At 45.0% G+C, this 18,717-nt stretch overlaps 1 protein-coding gene across 1 annotated transcript in view; it reads left to right on the top strand.

Moving 5' to 3' along the window:
• Positions 1-1,788: 1,788 nt before the first annotated feature.
• slc15a1 (solute carrier family 15 member 1) overlaps positions 1,789-18,717 on the top strand; it is a 45,188-nt gene continuing 28,259 nt past the window's right edge. Inside the window, exons 1-6 of the mRNA XM_033023065.1 lie at positions 1,789-1,984; positions 10,647-10,731; positions 11,345-11,486; positions 14,187-14,306; positions 16,056-16,155; positions 17,441-17,531. Of these exons, the coding sequence (XP_032878956.1) occupies positions 1,895-1,984; positions 10,647-10,731; positions 11,345-11,486; positions 14,187-14,306; positions 16,056-16,155; positions 17,441-17,531 (628 nt within the window). The 5' untranslated portion in view covers positions 1,789-1,894. The remainder of the gene's footprint in view (positions 1,985-10,646; positions 10,732-11,344; positions 11,487-14,186; positions 14,307-16,055; positions 16,156-17,440; positions 17,532-18,717) is intronic.

The raw sequence follows: 18,717 nt of genomic DNA, 5'->3' as shown, positions 1-18,717 counted from the left end.
CTTTAAAAAAAAAAGACAGAAAGTGCTGGAGTAACTCAGAAGCAGGCAGCATCTCTGGAGAACATGGATAGGTGATGGATCGAATTGGGACCTTTCTTCAGACTGATTGTGCTATGGGTGGGGGAGAGAAAGCTGGCGGGGAGTTGGGGGCTGGACAAAGCCTGGCAAGTGATAGGTGGATACAGGTGAGGGGAGTTTTTGATGGGCAGATGGTTGGACAAAGGCCAAAGATGAAAATACAAAAAGTATTTGATAATGATAGAAGGGTGAAAATCGTTAAGCCAAAGGAAGGAATATGGGTGGAAAGGGAGAAATGGGTGTAAGTCCAGGGAAGGGTGGTGCACAGGGAAGAGAGGAGGGGTAATAGATGGGAGGTGGTGTTGTTAATAGGTTTGTTACTCAAAAATTGGAAAATTCAAAGTTCATACCCTTAAGTTGTAAGTTATCCAAGCGGAATATAAGATGCTGTTTCTCAACTTCATATGTGATCACACTCTGACAATGGAGGAGGCCCAAGACAAAAATATCAGTATGGGAATGGGGAGTTAAAATATTTAGCAACTGGGGGATCTGGTAAACCTTGGCAGACCAAACACAAGTGTTTGGCGAAACGGTCGATAAGTCTATGCTTGGTTTCACTGATATAAAGGAAGACGCATCGGGAACACCGCATGCATTAGATGAGGTTAGAGGAGGTCAGTTTGAAGAAGGAACCTGACTCGAAATGTCACCTATCCATGTTCTCCGGAGACATTGCCTAACCCACGGAGTTATCCAGCTTTTTGTGTCTTTTTAGTATGTCAGCATATGCAGTCTCTTGTTTCTCCCCTTTCTGCTTCAGAGCATAACTTCTGTGTTCGACAGACCCCAAAATGGGAAGATATTTCATTTGTGGAGGGAAATGGACAGGTGACGTTTCAGGTGGGAATCCTTCTTCAGGAAATAAACTGCTCAATAGTAAGAGGGCAATGAACAACCTATCTTGTCACTGAAGTTGTGGTCCTTGGGACGACACCTTACCTTCTGGCCATTGGATATTTTAAAAGTCAAGATTTAAAAATGCTTAATTGTCACCAGTACTATCACAACGTTTGAAAAACATTTAGACTGGTACATGGATCGGACATGTTTAGAGGAATATGGGCCAGGAGCAGGCAGGTGGGACTAGTGTAGATGGGGCATGTTGGCCGACGTGGGCAAGTGGGCCGAAGGGCCTGTTTTCACACTGTGTGACTATGACTTTATGTACCGAGATGGAGCAAATGAAACTCTTACTTGCAGCAGTGTAACAGGTTAGTATTTTAAGGACTTCTCAGGCAGAGCCTTGGTTTAATGTCTCACCTGAAAGGCACGAGATTACAAGCTGACGCAGTAATACTTGATCTTGGCCCATGAGCAATTAAATTCATTAGGGAAGCATTCGAAGTTGCTATAAACATTTGTGCAACCTGGAGTGAAATTCTGAGTTTGTGCACTGCCAAACGCAATCTCCTCCCATTAAGGCAGCCAGGCCTGCCTAATCTCAGGTGCAGTTCCACAGATAGCAATGTACAATTGTACCAAGTTGGATGAAGAGCACTCTCAATCACATGACTGATTAGGAAATGGACCAGGTTCAAGGTCAGAACTTTAAAAATTGATTTCCAAGTCTCCAGTTAGTCTCTTCTGAAGTTTAACTTTCCAGAGAGCACCAGGCCACCTTAACCGGCAGCAACATGAAAGGTTGGTGATTTAATTGAAACCCTGCAATTCAAATGATGTGGTTATTTAAATTTTCTGGTTGCCAAACAAGTTTTCTTTTTCTCCTGGCTCACTGTACAATGAGCAAAGCCTCGGCGAATGGGTCACAAATTCTGCTCTTTCTGGAATCAGACAAAATCATCCCCCTTCTACAATGTCTCAACAGGCACTCATTTATCTCTTGTTTCTCAAACTCTCCACAGATGAAGAGAAGGAGCCGGGAAAGCGTCAGAAAAGATCAATGGTGGGTGGCATTCTCCTTATGTTTACTCTTATTTGTGTTCTGATTGTCTTAACCCTTGTTCATTGAGCGCTTCAAAACCATTCATGCTGTGTGACTGGCTGTGGCAGGAAGGATATCTCCTCGAATGCTTTGCCATATGACCCCTTTACAAAGAGCAAACTAGCCGTTGAATTTCACCCTCTAACTGCCTAGGTACTTGTCGACTCTCTGGTACATCTATGTAATTCTACATCAGAGTGTTTGTTACTGTCGAGGTACTTGTGGAGTTGTAAGGAGCCTCCGGTACATCTATGTAATATTACAGCAAGTTATATTATTTCTGGAGACTGCAGTTAATCATTTCAGTATTGTTTTAAACTGTTACTTGATGTGCTTTAGTTATGACGCCTGCCAAGTCACCCATCAAACCACACAGAAGTGTTTGTGCTCCAAGTAAGAAAACACGGTATTATCTGAAATTATACCTTCGGTTATGAGTTGCAGACACCCAAGCCATATATGTATTTTTCTGATGTTATTCCTGAGACTTCGAAACCAAAATGTAAAAATCTGCAAATTTGAGAAAAGACTAGAACCCCCTCAATGGGTCAGGCAGCACCTGTGGGTTGAGAAAACGTGTTCATGTTTCAGGTGGACGATTCTTTGTCAGAACTGGGAAAGATTGAAAACAAGTTAGTTTTAAGATGCAGAGAAGGCAGGGAGAGAGGGATATAGAGAGAAGGATATACTGTATCTGAGAGGGTGTAGCCAGAGTTATTGTAGGGGGTCAAATGGTCGATGGGTTAATGGGGGCAGATAAACATAGAAACATAGAAAATAGGTGCAGGAGGAGGCCATTCGGCCCTTCGAGCCAGCACCGCCATTCATTGTGATCATGGCTGATCGTCCCCTATCAATAACCCATGCCTGCCTTCTCCCCATATCCCTTGACTACTCTAGCCCCTAGAGCTCTATCTAACTCTCTCTTAAATCCATCCAGTGATTTGGCCTCCACTGCTCTCCAATGGCAGGGAATTCCATAAATTCACAACTCTCTGGGTGAAAACGTTTTTTCTCACCTCAGTCTTAAATGACCTCCCCTTTATTCTAAGACTGTGGCCCCTGGTTCTGGATTCGCCCAACATTGGGAACATTTTTCCTGCATCTAGCTTGTCCAGTCCTTTTATAATTTTATATGTTTCTATAAGATCCCCCTCATCCTTCCAAACTCCAGTGAATACAAGCCTAGTCTTTTCAATCGTTCCTCATATGACAGTCCCGCCATCCCAGGGATCAATCTCGTGAACCTACGCTGCACTGCCTCAAACACAAGGATGTCCTTCCTCAAATTAGGAGACCAAAACTGTACACAATACTCCGGATGTGGTCTCACCAGAACCCTATACAACTGCAGAAGATAAAGGGAGAGAAAATAATCTAAGATATCAAATAAAGGTAGTTAGAGAGTGAGAATACAAAGCAGAAATCATAAAACATTGTGATATGCAGGGCCTTTGTACACACCGATCATAGACTAGATAACTCCTACCAACTTATCTCTACAACAATCCTGACCTCATCCTATCTCTTCTTCCCTCATCTTCTTTGCAACTTAAAACTAATTTGTCTTCTCTCTTCCCTGTTCAACTTGAAACTCTTTTTATACTTGCTGTGTGACCTGCTGAGGATTGACAGCATTATGTTTTTTATTTCATATTTACTAAGCCTAGAGTTAAGCCAGTGAGCCACATAGGAAGTGAGGACACTGTTGAGATCCAGGAACAAACAATTGGCCTGGTGGTAGGAGTCAGAGGACGGTAGAATTCTTGAGGAACATTTTAAGACTCTTTCCGCCATCTTGGACAAATCGGGGACATGTGACCAGCATTGTGCAAAAGGGACTGATGATCTATATTAACACTTTAGACAGCATGTTGTTGGCATAGTTATGCCCCTGTCCCACTTAGGAAACCTGAACGGAAACCTCTGGAGACTTTGCGCCCCACCCAAGGTTTCCGTGCGGTTCCCGGAGGTTTTTGTCCGTCTCCCTACCTGCTTCCACTACCTGCAACCTCCAGCAACCACCTGCAACCTCCGGGAACTGCACGGAAACCTTGGGTGGGGCGCAAAGTCTCCAGAGGTTTCCATTCGGGTTTCCTAAGTGGGACAGGGGCATTAGCAAGTTTGGAAATTACATCAAAATTGGTTGTATGGCGGATAGTGAATAAGATTACAACAATATCTAGACCAACTTGGAAAGTGGGCAAAGGAATTGCAGTTGGAATTTAACTCAGACAAATTCCAAGTGTTGCGTTTTGGTAAGTTAAACCAGGGCAGGACTGAAACCGTAAATTGAGTTTCCTGGAGAGTGCTTTGGAATGGAGACCTCAGAGTACATGTACATTGCTCCCTGGAAGGATGACACAGGTAGATAGAATAGTGAAGAAGGTGTTTGACATGTTTGCCTGTTTCAGTCAGCTTTGACGTCATGTTACAATTGTACAAGATGTTGATGAGACCACCCTTGAAATATTGCATGCAGTTCTGGTCGCCCAGCTATAGGAAGGATGTCATTAAACTGGAAATGGTGGGAAGAGATGCACAAGGCTTTTATCAGGGCTGGAGGGCTTGAGTTATAAGCAGAGACTGGGTAGCCTGTGGCTTTTTTCCCTGGAGCATAGGAGGCTGAGCAGTGACTTATCAAGGAATCTCAAATCATAAGGGGGATAAATGAGGTGAATCAACAACGTCTTTTCCTCCATGCCAGGTGAGTCTAAAACTAGAGGACATAGCTTTAACATTAGAGAGAAAAGATTTAAAGAGGAACTGAGTGATAACTTTTTCACACGTTTATCATACAATTACATGTTAATCTCAACACTAACCCTCATTTAAACAAATACATCAATAGGAAAGGTTTAAAAGTTCATAGGCTAAATGCAGGCAAATGGGACTGGTTGGCATGAAGGACCCACTTCCATGTGGTGTAACTCCATGTTTATAGGGTCAGGCTCAGGGGCCATTAACCCTCAGCTGAAATGCTTTAGATTTGCTTTTGTGCAGATCACCAATTTAGATAATAACATAAGCCGGTTGACCGAAACCAAATAATGGGGGTCAAAAAAAATTATTGTTTGCTAAGAACTGGTTGCTCTTGTTTTCCTGGACCATTTACGAAAGTTCTTCTTTGTGGTAGCAGAAGGGTCTCCTACTCAAATGGATGCGAGGTACCAGTCTTCTGGCCACACCCACATCATGGGCATTAATTAAAGGCAAAGATTGTTTAAGGTTGAGGGAGTCCAAGGTTCTGTTGCAATCCGCTATTAAGTTGAACCGTCTTGCGAAATCTTCACCAGCTCACACTGGTGTGAGATTCACCAGTTCACCGCAAATTAGAAACTAATGATAAAAGTAAAAAAATTGGCCAATGTTGGAAATGTAAAAAGTAACTTCAAGATGCTGATCAGGCAGCATCGGTGGAGAGAGAAACAGAATGAACGTTTCAGGGTAACCCGTAAACCAAGTTTATGATGGTCCTCTGTCAATGTCTTGGGAGTATGCGAACATAGACAAAGAATGAAGGAGTTGTGAAATGCAATGCAGGAAGATTTGCGCAGCTGTGGTCAGGCTGGGAATGACTCCACTCCAAAAGAAATAAAAGGAAAAAAAACCAGAAAGAAAACTAAACAAGCAGGTAGATTGATGCAGATGGAAATCAAATTTTCTTTCAGATTTTTTTTAGAGATGCAGCGCGGACACAAACTCTTCGGCCCACCAATTCTGCGCCGATCAACGATCACCCCATACACCAACACGGTCCTACATACTAGGGATCATTTTGTTTTTACAGCTTAAAAAGCTTATTAACCTATAAACCTCTCAGTCTTTGGACTGTGGGAGGAAGCCGGAGCACCCAGAGAAAACCCACGCAGTCACAGGGAGAACGTAAAACTCTGTACAGACAGTATCCGTAGTCAGGATTGAGCAGCGCTGTCATGCAACATCTCTACCGGCACGTCATTGTGCCGCCCTAGAACGTACAAACTCCACACAGACAGCACAGATAGTCAGGATCAAACCAGGGTTTCTTGCACTGTGATGTTGCGCTCTGCCACTGCGCCATTGGGCCTGAAGATATGGAATGCAACACTGAGTAAGAAGACAACAACAGGCCAGAATGGAAGACCAAGCTTCTTTTGTTTCCTTCCCCAGAGAGTCTTTGATTTGAAATGTTAACTCCGTTTCTATTCCCGCAGATGATGCGTATTTCCAGTATCATAGGTTTCAATTCCGATTTTCAGCATCTGCCATTTTTTAGATTTGGATTCATCAACAAATTGATATCCTTGTCATAGTTCATTAAACGTATAATTCCCGAATTAGCGAGATTTGTAGAATCACAGATGGATAGAAACATAGAAACATAGAAAACAGGTGCAGGAGTAGGCCATTTGGCCCTTCGAGCCTGCACCGCCATTCAATATGATGATGGCTGATCATCCAACTCAGTATCCTGTACCTGCCTTCTCTCCATACTCCCTGCTCCCTTTAGCCACAAGGGCCACATCTAACTCCCTCTTAAATATAGCCAATGAACTGGCCTGAACTACCTTCTGTGGCAGAGAATTCCACAGATTCACCACTCTCTGTGTGAAAAATGTTTTTCTCATCTCGGTCCTAAAAGATTTCCCCCCCTATCCTGAAACTGTGACCCCTTGTTCTGGACTTCCCCAACATCGGGAACAATCTTCCTGCATCTAGCCTGTCCAACCCCTTAAGAATTTTGTAAGTTTCTATAAGATCCCCCCTCAGTCTTCTAAATTCCAGCGAGTACAAGCCGAGTCTATCCAGTCTTTCTTCATATGAAAGTCCTGACATCCCAGGAATGAGTCTGGTGAACCTTCTCTGCACTCCCTCTATGGATGCAACAGAGGAGATGGCCAGTGAGTAATTCTTCACATGAGGTGCTGGAAGCAAACATATGGATATATCAATGGAATATCTAATCACTGTAAATGGTTATTAACCATCTTTGTATTACCAACGTGTTCCACTAAAACATGTCTCATACAGGGTCGCAAAGGGTAGTGGTACCAATTAAAATGGAGCTGCGAGAAGATTTGATTGGTTGGTAGATCCATTGGAATAACATTTAGTTTAGTTTAGAGATGTTGCACGGAAACAGGCCCTTCGGCCCATCGAGTCCACACCGACCAGAGATCCCCGCACACTAACGCTATCCTACACACATCAGGGACAATTTACAATTATACCAAGCCAATTAACCAACAAATCTACGTCTTTGGAGTGTGGGAAGAAACCCAAGATCTCGTAGAAAACCCACACAGGTCACGTGGAGAATGTACAAACTCTGTACAGACAGTACCCGTAGTCAGGAACGAACCCGGGCCTCTGGCGCTGTAAGGCAACAACTCTACTGCTGCACCACCGTGCTGCCCCTTGAGCATAGTTGCTCTTGATCTACTTATGCACTTTACAGACTGATCTGAGGTGATTAAAGCATTTGAAAGGGGTGGAGAGAGTTTCTGGTCTGGGATAATCTTAGACTTGGAGCCTGGAGATGTGAAGATGTGACACAGCAAGCCCAATCACCGCCATTTATTAGCCGAGGCTTGAAGTTCGTTTAAGAGTTGAAAATGAGGTTGATGATTTTTTTGTTTTGGGGGGGCGGGGGGGGGGTTACAAACCTGCAGCAGGCAGATGCAGTCAAGATACAAATCAATGGTAAAGTAAAAGAACACCAGAATGTCAGAGGGGCTGAATGGCCTCCTCCTTTTCCACAGTAATGTCCCTAAACTAATACAGACTGCACCGTGAAGAGGGAGACTGAAGAAAGTAACATGGACGCTCTGATAAAAACAATAAAAATCAGCACTCGGGTCGATCTGTGTATAAGGTGCACTGTTGGTCAATGATAATAAAACAGTAGATGTTGGAAATCTACAATAAATTATTTTTTTTAAGTGCCAGAAGCAATCAGTTGGTCAGAGTGTGGAAAGAGAAACGATCTTCAGACTGAAACATTAAATGTTTCCCTTTCCACAGAGGCTGTCTGACCTGCTGTGTGTTTCCAGCAATTTCTGGTTATATTATGTTTAAGAAGGAACTGCAGATGCTGGAAAATCGAAGGTAAACAAAAATGTTGGAGAAACTCAGCGGGTGCAGCAGCATCTATGGAGCGAAGGAAATAGGCAGGGGTTCGGCCCGAAACGTTGCCTATTTCCTTCGCTCCATAGATGCTGCCTCACCCGCTGAGTTTCTCCAGCATTTTTGTCTACCTCTGGTTTTATTAAGTTGTTGGTGTACCTTACTGGCTTGCACGTTAATGTGGAGGCTATGTTTGGGTTGCATATTTATGCAGATGCTATGTTTGGATGTCATGTTAATGTATTTTGCTTAACTTTGATTGCAATAACTCCTTTTCCTTGGTTTTCCTAATTTTGTGGGAGGTGAGGACCACACCCCTGACCTACCTTCTGGCAACTCAATCATCACCCCCTCCTCCCCGCTGCCCCTTTCTTTATATTCTTTCCTCTACATGGGCATCACTGATGATGCCAGCATTTATTGTCCTTCCCTCACAACATGAGTGATCAGCCTGGTAACTGAGAGAGACACAAAATGCTGGAGTAACTCAGCGGGTTAGACAGCATCCCTGGAGAAAAAGGAATAGGTGACGTTTTGGGCTTTCTGCAGAATGAGGGCATTGTTAACTGAGAGCATTGTTGTAGGTCTGCAGTCAATTTTAGTGCAGATCGGGTAAATATAGCAGTGAACTAGATTTCTCTAAGGATAAACATAAAATGCTGGAGTACCTCAGCAAGTCAGGCATCATATCTCGAACAAATGGATAGGTGACGTTTCAAGTTGGAACCCTTCTTCAGAGTGATTGAGGGGAATCTGGCAGTGCAATGCTACCTCACCCGCTGAGTTACCCCAGAATGTTGTGTCTATCTTCAGTGTAAACCAGCATCTGCAGTTCCTTCCTACACACCCAGAAATGATAGACATGTAAATATGATGGAAACATCTGGTTAACCCCCCACCATTCCCACCTATCCACACTATTCCAGCACTAAAGGGCAGCACAGTGGTGCAGCGGTAGAGTTGCTGCCTTACAGCACCAGAGACCCTGGTTCGATCCTGACTGCGGGTGCTGTCTGTACGGAGCTTGTGCGTTCTCCCCGTGACCTGCGTGGCTTATCTCCGATAGACACAAAATGGTGGAGTAACTCAGCAGGACAGGCAGCATCTCTGGAGAGAAAGAATGGGTGACGTTTCACGGTCGAGACCCTTCTTCAGACTGATTATCTCCGGGATCTCCAGTTTCTTCCCACAGTCCAAAGATGTACAGGTTTGTAGGTTAATTGGCTGGGTAAAATAGTAAATTGACCGAGTGTGTAGGATAGCGTTAGTGTGCGGGGATCGTCGGTTGCCATGTACTCGGTGGGCCGAAGGGCCTGTTTGCATGCTGTATCTCTAAACTAAACTAAACTGGACACCTCCGACTTCATCTGACACATTTGAACAGTTGGCTGCGTTGGGCATCCAGTGGACAGTTTATGACCCAGTCCTTCGGCCCTGCGGGTGAACTCATAGTTTGCTCCTCTGATACCAGAATCTTGGGAATAGTTGAATTTCTCACCTGGGAAGTTTACTCTTTTATGACCGGTTCTAGAATTTCTGATCACCTTTCCTGTTCCCGAAATGCTTGAAAACAGACAGAAGTGATGTTTCACAAGACAGTCCGCCGAATCACCAACAGCTCCTTAAGATGGTGGAGGAACAAACCCTGGAACCTTGGAGACAATCAGCCGGCATCACTAAGACAGGTTATGTGGTTCTCAACATCCAGCTGCCCTGTTGCCATGACAGCTACATTTCTGAATTTCTGAACTGTATTTTAGAGGTACAAAGCTTACTTTCGGATCCCTGTTCTTTCCACACAATGCAGGTTATTATGCTGAGAAGTGCAACCATTTTATGTTTTTATTTTAGATTTATAGTATCCACTGTACTATGCCTCGGCAAGAGTCAGGCCCACTCTGTTTCAAGCTGGTAGTCTGTTGGAATAGTGTTTCTCTAAAACTAAGATTAAATAATGTCGATAAGAACCAATTAATGCTTCAAGTCCTACAGCGGGCGCATGAAGATAAAACGTTACAGAGAGTAAAGGGCCTGTCCCACTTTCACGACCTCTGCCGAGTTTGCCCTCGACTCATACTCGCAGCATGGTCGTCACGAGGTCGTAGGAGGTCATAGGTAGGTCATGATGCTAGTCATAGGTACTCGTGGTATCAAGTAGGTCGGGCCGTTTTCTAGCCTGATGAAAAATGTCCACGAGTAAAAAAGGATGTGAATTAGGTCGTGAAAGTGGGACAGGCCCTTTAGATGCATCAAGAGAGAGTTAGATTTAGCTCTTAGGGCTGATGGAATCAAGGACTATGAAAAAAAGCAGGAATGGGTACTGATTTTGGATGATCAGTCAGGATCATATTGAATGGTAATGCTGGCTTGATGGACTGAATGGTCTATTCCTGCACCTATCTTCTATGTTTCTATATTGGGAAGATGTGGGCAGTTTGTCGTATGTTATTACCCAGTTCCTTGTAACAGCTGGAATATTGAAGATCGGATGTAATTTATCTCTGTTTCCTTTCAGCCACACATTTTTGGATATCCCATCAGCATATGCTTCATTATTGTCAATGAATTCTGTGAAAGATTCTCCTACTATGGAATGCGAGGTACTAGCAGTTCTGTATTTAAGTCTCATTGAACCGAAATTGTTAACCTTTAATTTTGTCTGTCCTTTCTTGGTTCTGAACTCGGTGGGCTGATGAGGTGACGGGTGATAAGGGTATTGGGTGATGGGTTGTTGGGGACCTTGACTGGATAAGTGAAGATGCTGCCTGTAATCCTTTATCCTGATGCAAAACATCTATACAAAACAAGGAGCAACGGACAAGTGATAATAAACAGGTTCAGTAGCACCGTGGCTACATAGTTGGATCAGCACCAGCAGCCAGAGTTTGAATCCTAACATAGTGGCTGAGGATCAACAAAAACAGGGGGTGGATGCTAGAGTGTATAAAACTCTGTGCAGATTAGGATACAGGCAGCAGGGTTCTGGGTGATACCGAGTTTACAGGCTGGGAGATGGTTTATCGGGACTGAAGCACACAAAGGCAATGAACGAGGCCTTCAACAACTGGTTAACTAAGTGGGATGGCCATGGAGCAGAAAAGCAACAGAGGGCCCACTTTCTGTTGCAGTTCAGTTTCCTATTTTAGAGATGGTGAAATGTCCGTGAATAAGTGATGCGGTGACAATTCCCTCCTCTCCGTCTCCATCACACAGCGGTCCTCGTCATATATTTCCGCTACTTTCTTCTCTGGGATGAGGATCTCTCTACTGCAGTATACCACGGCTTTGTTGCGTTGTGCTACCTAGCACCTCTCCTTGGAGCCATCGTTGCTGACTCCTGGCTGGGAAAATTCAAGTAGGTTTCTTTAAAAAAATAGTTTTATTTAGTTAATAAACATAGAAAGTCTGGCGATACTACAGCATCTGTGTCAATGTTTTAAAATATATTCCAGCCTTTGTAGGAGCAAGCCCCACATTGTACTATTGTGCAAGTGATCAGTAGATTGTGGGATAATTATCAGCTAAGATAGATAAGATAAGATAAGATAGCCTTTTATTGTCATCCAGACCGAAGTCTGAACGAAATTGAAGCAGTCATACATACAATACAATACAATAAAAAAACAACAATAAACACATATTAACATCCACCACAGTGAGTCCACCCAACATCTCCTCACTGTGATGGAGGCAAAAGTCTTAGGGCTGCAGTCTCTTCCCTCCTCCTCTCCTTCTGCGCTGAGGCGATACCCCCCGGGCGATGTTAAAACCTGTCCCGCGGCTCAAACACCGCGGCCCGGGGTAGTCGAAGCTGCCGCTCACCAGACCCGCTGACGCAGCCGCTGGCCCGCGGCCGAACCCCGGTCTCAGGCCACCGCCACCAGAACTGCCGTCCCAGCCCCCGGAGCATCGTTCCAGCCCCGAGCCGGATCGCCCTCATGTGAGTACTGCCACCGTCTCAGCCTCGCGCCAGGCCGCCGCTCCTCCCTCGCGCCAGGCCGCCCCGATGGGCGCCGCTCCTCCCTCGGGCTGGGCCGCCCCGACCAGGCACCGCTCCTCCCTCGGGCTGGGCCGCCCCGACCGGGCGCCGCTCCTCCCTCGGGCTGGGAACGCCGTACCTCCCCGAGCTCGGCCACTCCGACAGGAGCACCGTTCCTTCCTCGGGCCGGCCGTCACAGCCCCTCACGGAAGCCCTGTTCCAGCCCCGAGCCGGGCCGTCCTCACGGGAGCGAGCTCAGTGTGAGTCCTGGTGGGCTCTGCCTCCTGAGCCTCGAGGTCGCCAGCTCCGCCATTAGGCCTCAGCGCAGACGGAGGCAGAGAAGGGGAATACGACAAAAAAGTCGCATTCCCCCGCAGGGAGAGACAGCAAGCCCCGTTTCAACCCCCCCCCCCCAAAAAACACAAACTAAAAACCAAAACTAGACTAACCAAAACGAAAATAAACAACCCAAAAAACACAAAACAAACAGGACTGCTGGAGAGCCGCTGCAGCCAGAGCCGCGCCGCCACTAGGAGCCACTAGAAGACTGGTCTTAACTCCCTTGTTGATCAGGAGCCTGGGGTCTTTGGAGCTATCGGAGAGAGTAGAAGGGGCCTTGATTTGAATTATTGTTCAACAACACATCACCTCTAGCTATGTATTTGAGTGTGCATGTGTGTGCACGACAGAATGTGAATTATCGTTTGTGCTTGTGCTAGTGCAAGCTTGTGTATCAATGTGCAAATGTGTTCCTCCTTGTGCTAAATGTTTGTGTGTGACTCTTTGCATCAGAATGTATATGTGCATCAGTCAGAACTTGCAAATCAACGTGCATGAGTGTGTTTGTGTGTGTGCAATAGCTTGCGGGTGAAAGTGTGAGACTCGGAGTGTATGCCTATGTACGAGATTCAACATGTGTGTCATTCGGATTGTGTGTGAGCTTGTGAGTCAAAGTGTAGAGGCAGGAAACATGTTCCCGATGTTGGGGGAGTCCAGAAACAGGGACCACAGTTTAAGAATAAGGGGTAAACCATTTAGAATGGAGATGGTGAAACACTTTTTCACACAGAGTTGTGAGTCTGTGGAATTCTCTGTGTCAGAGGGCAGTGGAGGTTCTCTGGATACTTTCAAGAGAGATCTAGATCGGACTCTTAAAGATAGTGGAGTCAGGGGATATGGGGAGAAGGCAGGAACGGGGCACTGATTGGGGATGATCAGCCATGATCACATTGAATGGCGGTGCTGGCTCGAAGGGCCGGATGGCTTACTCCTACACCTATTGTCTATTGTGTACATGGTTAACATTTGTGTGCATAAGAGTATTTGAGTGTGAAGAGAAGGTGAAGGCATTGGTGTGTGTGAGGGGAGGGGTGGGAGGTGGATATTCACTAAATTATTTGAAGATCATGAAGAAGAATATGTCATAACTTTATGTTATAGGAGCAGAATTGGGCCATTCGGCGCAGCAAGTCTACTCCGCCATTCAATCATGGCTGATCTATCTTTCCTTCTCAACCCCATTCTCCTGTCTTCTCCCGATAACCCCTGACACCCGTACTACTCAAGAATCTGTCTATCTCTGCCTTAAAGATTTCAATTGACGGCCTCCGCAGCCTTCTGTGGCAAAGAATTCCACAGATTTACCACCCTCTGACTAAAGACATTCCACCTTGTCTCCTTTCTAAATGTAAGTCCTTTTATTCTGAGCCTGTGGCTTCTGGTCCTAGATTCTCTCACTAGTGGAAGCATTCTCTCCACATCTACTCTCTCCAGGCATTTCAGTATTCGGTAAGTTTCAATGGGATCCCCCCTACTTGTCAATTAATGGTGGGAGAGTGAAGGAGGGTACTTCACCAATGCATGTGAAGCAACATCAGAGAACAGCTCCAGTCACATACTTGTATCTTTGCTGATAAATGTATAGACATGTGCAAGCTAGAACATTTTAATGGTGTATGGAGGTCTGTCTTCTATGCTCTCACGAATGGTCACTATCACCACTTCAGGCCTTACAGCAAGCGACAAGGAAGCCCTTGCAATCTCCTCAAATACATTTTTACTTTTTTATTGCAACAGGACTATCGTCTACTTATCTATTGTGTACACCATTGGACAAGTGGTTATATCGATCAGTAGTATTGCAGCCTTATCTGACACTACTGGAGATGGTCACCCAGAAAAACTGAGTTTGCATATGTGAGTAAACTTTTTAGTTTAAGTTTCAGCGATAAAATTAGAAGCGCACGTTAACAAATCTCGGGTAGTCTTGAACCTAAAAAACTAGGGACATTGTTTAAGGGTGACTATTGGATGCTGGTGATCCAAGAAATCTGGATGTTCTCTGACAATGTGTTTGAAATTAGGTACAATGTGTAATGTTGGTCCCTTTTGCAAGGAACATGAAGTAAAAAGTAGAGAAATTTGCTTCATAAAGTTGGTGAGACCACATAAAGCTTTGATACACAAAAATGCTGGAGAAACTCAGCGGGTGCAGCAGCATCTATGGAGCGAAGGAAATAGGCAATGTTTCGGGCTGAAACCCTTCATCAGACTGATGGGGGGGGGTGAGTCTGAAGAAGGGTTTCGGCCCGAAACGTTGCCTATTTCCTTCGCTCCATAGATGCTGCTGCACCCGCTGAGTTTCTCCAGCAATTTTGTGTACCTTCAATTTTCCAGCATCTGCAGTTCCTTCTTAAACACATAACGCTTTGGACTCCTCTTTTAAGGAAAGATGTCCTTGTCATGAAGACAGTGCAGAAAAGATTCACTGGATTGATCCCAGATATGAAGGGATTGTCCTACGAATAAATATTAAACATCTTGGATTAAGAGCAGAAAAATGGTCAGCCAGGCAGGCAGCAACTGGAGAGAAAAACAGAGTTAACAACCTGAAATGCTTATTCTGTTTCTCTTATCACATACACTACCTGAGCTGAGTGTTTTTTAGCATTTCCTGTTGTTATTTCACATTTCCAGGAACTTCAGAATTAAAATATTTACCATTAAGCAGACTGGAATTTGGAAATATTATTGGCGATTGCATTGAAACATACAAGACACTGTGGATTCTGCACAGTGGATGCTTGGAAGCCTTTCCTTGGCTGGGGTGTTTAGAACTAGGTCTAGGATGATGATGATACATTATTGTCACATGTAGCTAGGTACAGGGAAACAATCAACAATCTGTTTTTGCATACAATGCACAAAGTATGCAGAGACTGGCGCCGTATCTGGTGCCGACAAAATTACAACATACCCATTATAGTCCTGATGGTACCTCTTCGTTCTCAGCGCCACCCACTCCCGTGCCCCCCCCCCCACCACCGCACTGGATCTCTCTTTGTTATCGGCGGCATTACTTCAGGATTAGAGGATACCCGTCCAAAATGGAGACAAGGCGGGATTCCTTCCTTCAAGGGATTGGAAATCTTTGTAATTTGTCACTTGTGTGGTTGTAGGAGGAGGGGGGAGGTGGGTCATTTAATAGATTCAAAACAAGTGATTTTGGAAATTCGTGGGACATTGAGTATTATGGGGATAATAGCATGGCAAAGGCGAGTTGTAGACTGCTAGCTAGCCCCTAAATTACCCCTTGGCGCAGATAGGATGAAAAGTGGAAGTTGTAGGCATGTGAGACATAATAAGTTGCAGAGAGTCAAGGAAGTAAGAAGAGGGGAGGTCGGACTGATGGAATGACTCCCAGGGGAGTTGGCATGCATTATGCTGGATGACAGACCTGTGTGTTAGAAAAAAAAGATAGGATGGTGGAGATGAGGCAAGATCAGATAGACTATGAACTTGGTGAGACAGCTGTGAGGGGGTGAATGGCCAGCTCTATATCATTGTGTTCTTTGGCTCAGAGGTGAGAATGCAACCTATTAAGCTGCAGCAAACCTCACCCTCAACACCTGCATGGGTTACAATGCAAGATTCTATTTCTCCCAGAGGGTTGTCGATGCTTGGATTGCTGCTCATTGCTTTGGGAACTGGTGGCATCAAACCATGCGTGTCTGCTTTTGGAGGAGACCAGTTTGAGGACCATCAGGTAAACACACCCATTAAGTTTAAAGTGCATTTTTTTTAAATTTGCTGATAAAGACACTAAAAAAATAACTGCTGTAAAATATTTTGGATGGCAACAACCACTTCACGTAGCAATGGAATATTTTTGGGGTTAATTGCACAGCATTATACAGGTTTTTGGTAATTAGGAAAGCATGAATGTTACAGGACATGTTGTCCCGTGTTGAATGAGGCACTTCATGATGTGCCTTGTTAGTTAGACTTAACCTGCACTCTTCAACTCAAGATAATTTCCCCCTGTTACTCGCTGGGAGACATACTTGGTCAAGAAAGCAATGAGACCAATTGTTTGTCTCCTGATCTTAATGAGATATGAATACTGGGCGGGGACGGGTGGCAGAATGAAATCGTGTGAATTCAAGTCAGATGCAGAGACAATAAAGGGCCTGTCCCACGAGCATGCGACTCCATGCGGCAAGCGCGACCTAACGTGGTCGCTTGAGCCGTACGGCCTCGCGGGGCCGGTCCCACTTCGATCGCCGGAGCTGTATGGAGTTGTGCGGAGCTGGTCCCGACATCGCGAGGGGCTCCGAAAAACTGACCGTGTTCAAAAATTTCACGCGGCAACGGCCTGCCGGCCCGCAGCCGCCTCGACGCTGTACTCACCGCCTCGACGGGCGTGCGCAGCGTCTTGACCCCGTACGCAGCGTCTTGACGGCGTACGTCACGCGCGAACTTCCCGCGGACTTCGCTCGAACTTCACGTCGCTCACTCGACCTCCGAGCGGCCCCCGGGCGGCCCCCGCTTCCGGTTTGGTCGCGCATGCAGGTCACATGCTCGTGGGACAGGCCCTTAAGGAGGGGGAGAAAATCATGTAGATTGAGAGAGCATGAAAGGAAAACCAAGAAAACTTAAGGTCTTTACATCTCTTAAAGGTTAAAAGAAACTCCGTGAATAATTGACTACTGTTGGTAAGAGACGCTGGAGTTTCTGGGCCAGTGGGGATTAGAAAGACAGGGCATCATTAAAAGAATAATTCTTTGCCCTAATTTTCAGCAGTCACCTTAACAGTTAAATGCATCTGTTCAACGGAACATTTGGGTTGGTTGAAAGTAAGGAATATTTTCCTCACCACAACTGATTGGAGGATTTAGACAAAACTAATGTGTATCAGTAAACCTACTGTTACTTCAACAGCAGCATCAGGGCGGGTCAATGCTACAGAGTAAATGTATGAGTTGTGAATATCTCTGAGTGCATTTGGTTTCTTTCGCTGCTGTAATCAATTTTCTCTTCTTTCTCTCAAGGAAGAGAAAAGGAGGAAGTTCTTCTCAATCTTCTATTTAGCAATCAATGCAGGAAGTCTTATTTCCACAATTGTTACTCCCATCCTGAGAGGTACGCATGTCTAATGAAGCAAGTATCAATGTACAACTATCAACTGCAAACTTTTTGATGAAACTATTAAAAAACAATCTTTGTTGATCAACATTCTGATTTAAAAAAGCATTGAAGCCAAATGCAAATAATCTGTCTTTCTTAATTTCTACCATTTTCTGGATGCAATGATTGAGTGTGGCCCAGTAAAACTATTATTTCATCAATGGAGTTGATTATTACGCCATGTGTTAGTTTTGACAGAGGGACTTGTTCTCCACAGTCTTCTGTGGTAAAGAATTCCACAGATTCATCACCCTCTTATTAAAGAAATTCCTCCTCATCTCCTTCCTAAAAGACCTTTAACCCTTAAAGCCCCAAACAGCTGGAGTTTAAAATTCCCTTTGTAGTTTTCAATCCATGCGGTTGTCTAATCAATCACTTCCTCTGCAGTCTCCTTCAGCCCGACAAGCTTTACAGCATGCTGTTCCTGGATTATTTTTCATCCTTAGTTTTGATGGCTCTGTCATTAGAGGCTGTCCCAAGATGCCCCATGGTTTAGTGTCAAATGTTGCAAGGACGCTCCCGTGAAGTGACTCTCTACTGATGTATCTGGGATCTTTTTTCTGTTATTAAAAGCACTCTATATATTTTAATGTTTAAGAGGAAACTACAGATGCTGGAAAATCGAAGGTAAACAAAAATGCTGGAAAAACTCAGCGGGTGAGGCAGCATCTATGAAGCTTCAGTCTGAAGAAGGGTTTCGACCCGAAACGTTGCCTATTTCCTTCGCCCCAAAGATGCTGCCTCACCCGCTGAGTTTCTCCAGCAATTTTAGATAGATATAAGATATAATTTATTGCCACACAACCAGGGTCGGTGGAAATTTGGGTTGTCAGCAGCAGTACAATAATAAAGAACACACAATAAAACTGTAACACAAACATTCACCACAGTATTCATCACTGTGGTGGAAGGCACAAAAATTTGGCCAGTCCTCCTCCATTTCCCCCCCGTGTACAGGACCAGAGTCCAGAGTCAGTCCAGGATCGGCTCTTCCTCACCGGAGACCGCGGCTTTAAGATGGTGTAGGCCGCAGGCCGGCGGTCGAGATTTAAAGTCTCCGCCACAGCCAGAAGCACCGTAGACTGCAGGGCCGGCGGTCGAAGCTCCCCTCCAGGGGTGATGGTAAGTCCATGCCGGCCCC

The sequence above is a fragment of the Amblyraja radiata genome, chromosome 6 (genome assembly GCF_010909765.2).
Source record: "Amblyraja radiata isolate CabotCenter1 chromosome 6, sAmbRad1.1.pri, whole genome shotgun sequence".
NCBI lineage: Eukaryota > Metazoa > Chordata > Chondrichthyes > Rajiformes > Rajidae > Amblyraja > Amblyraja radiata.
This window is presented reverse-complemented; position numbering and strand designations above follow the sequence as displayed.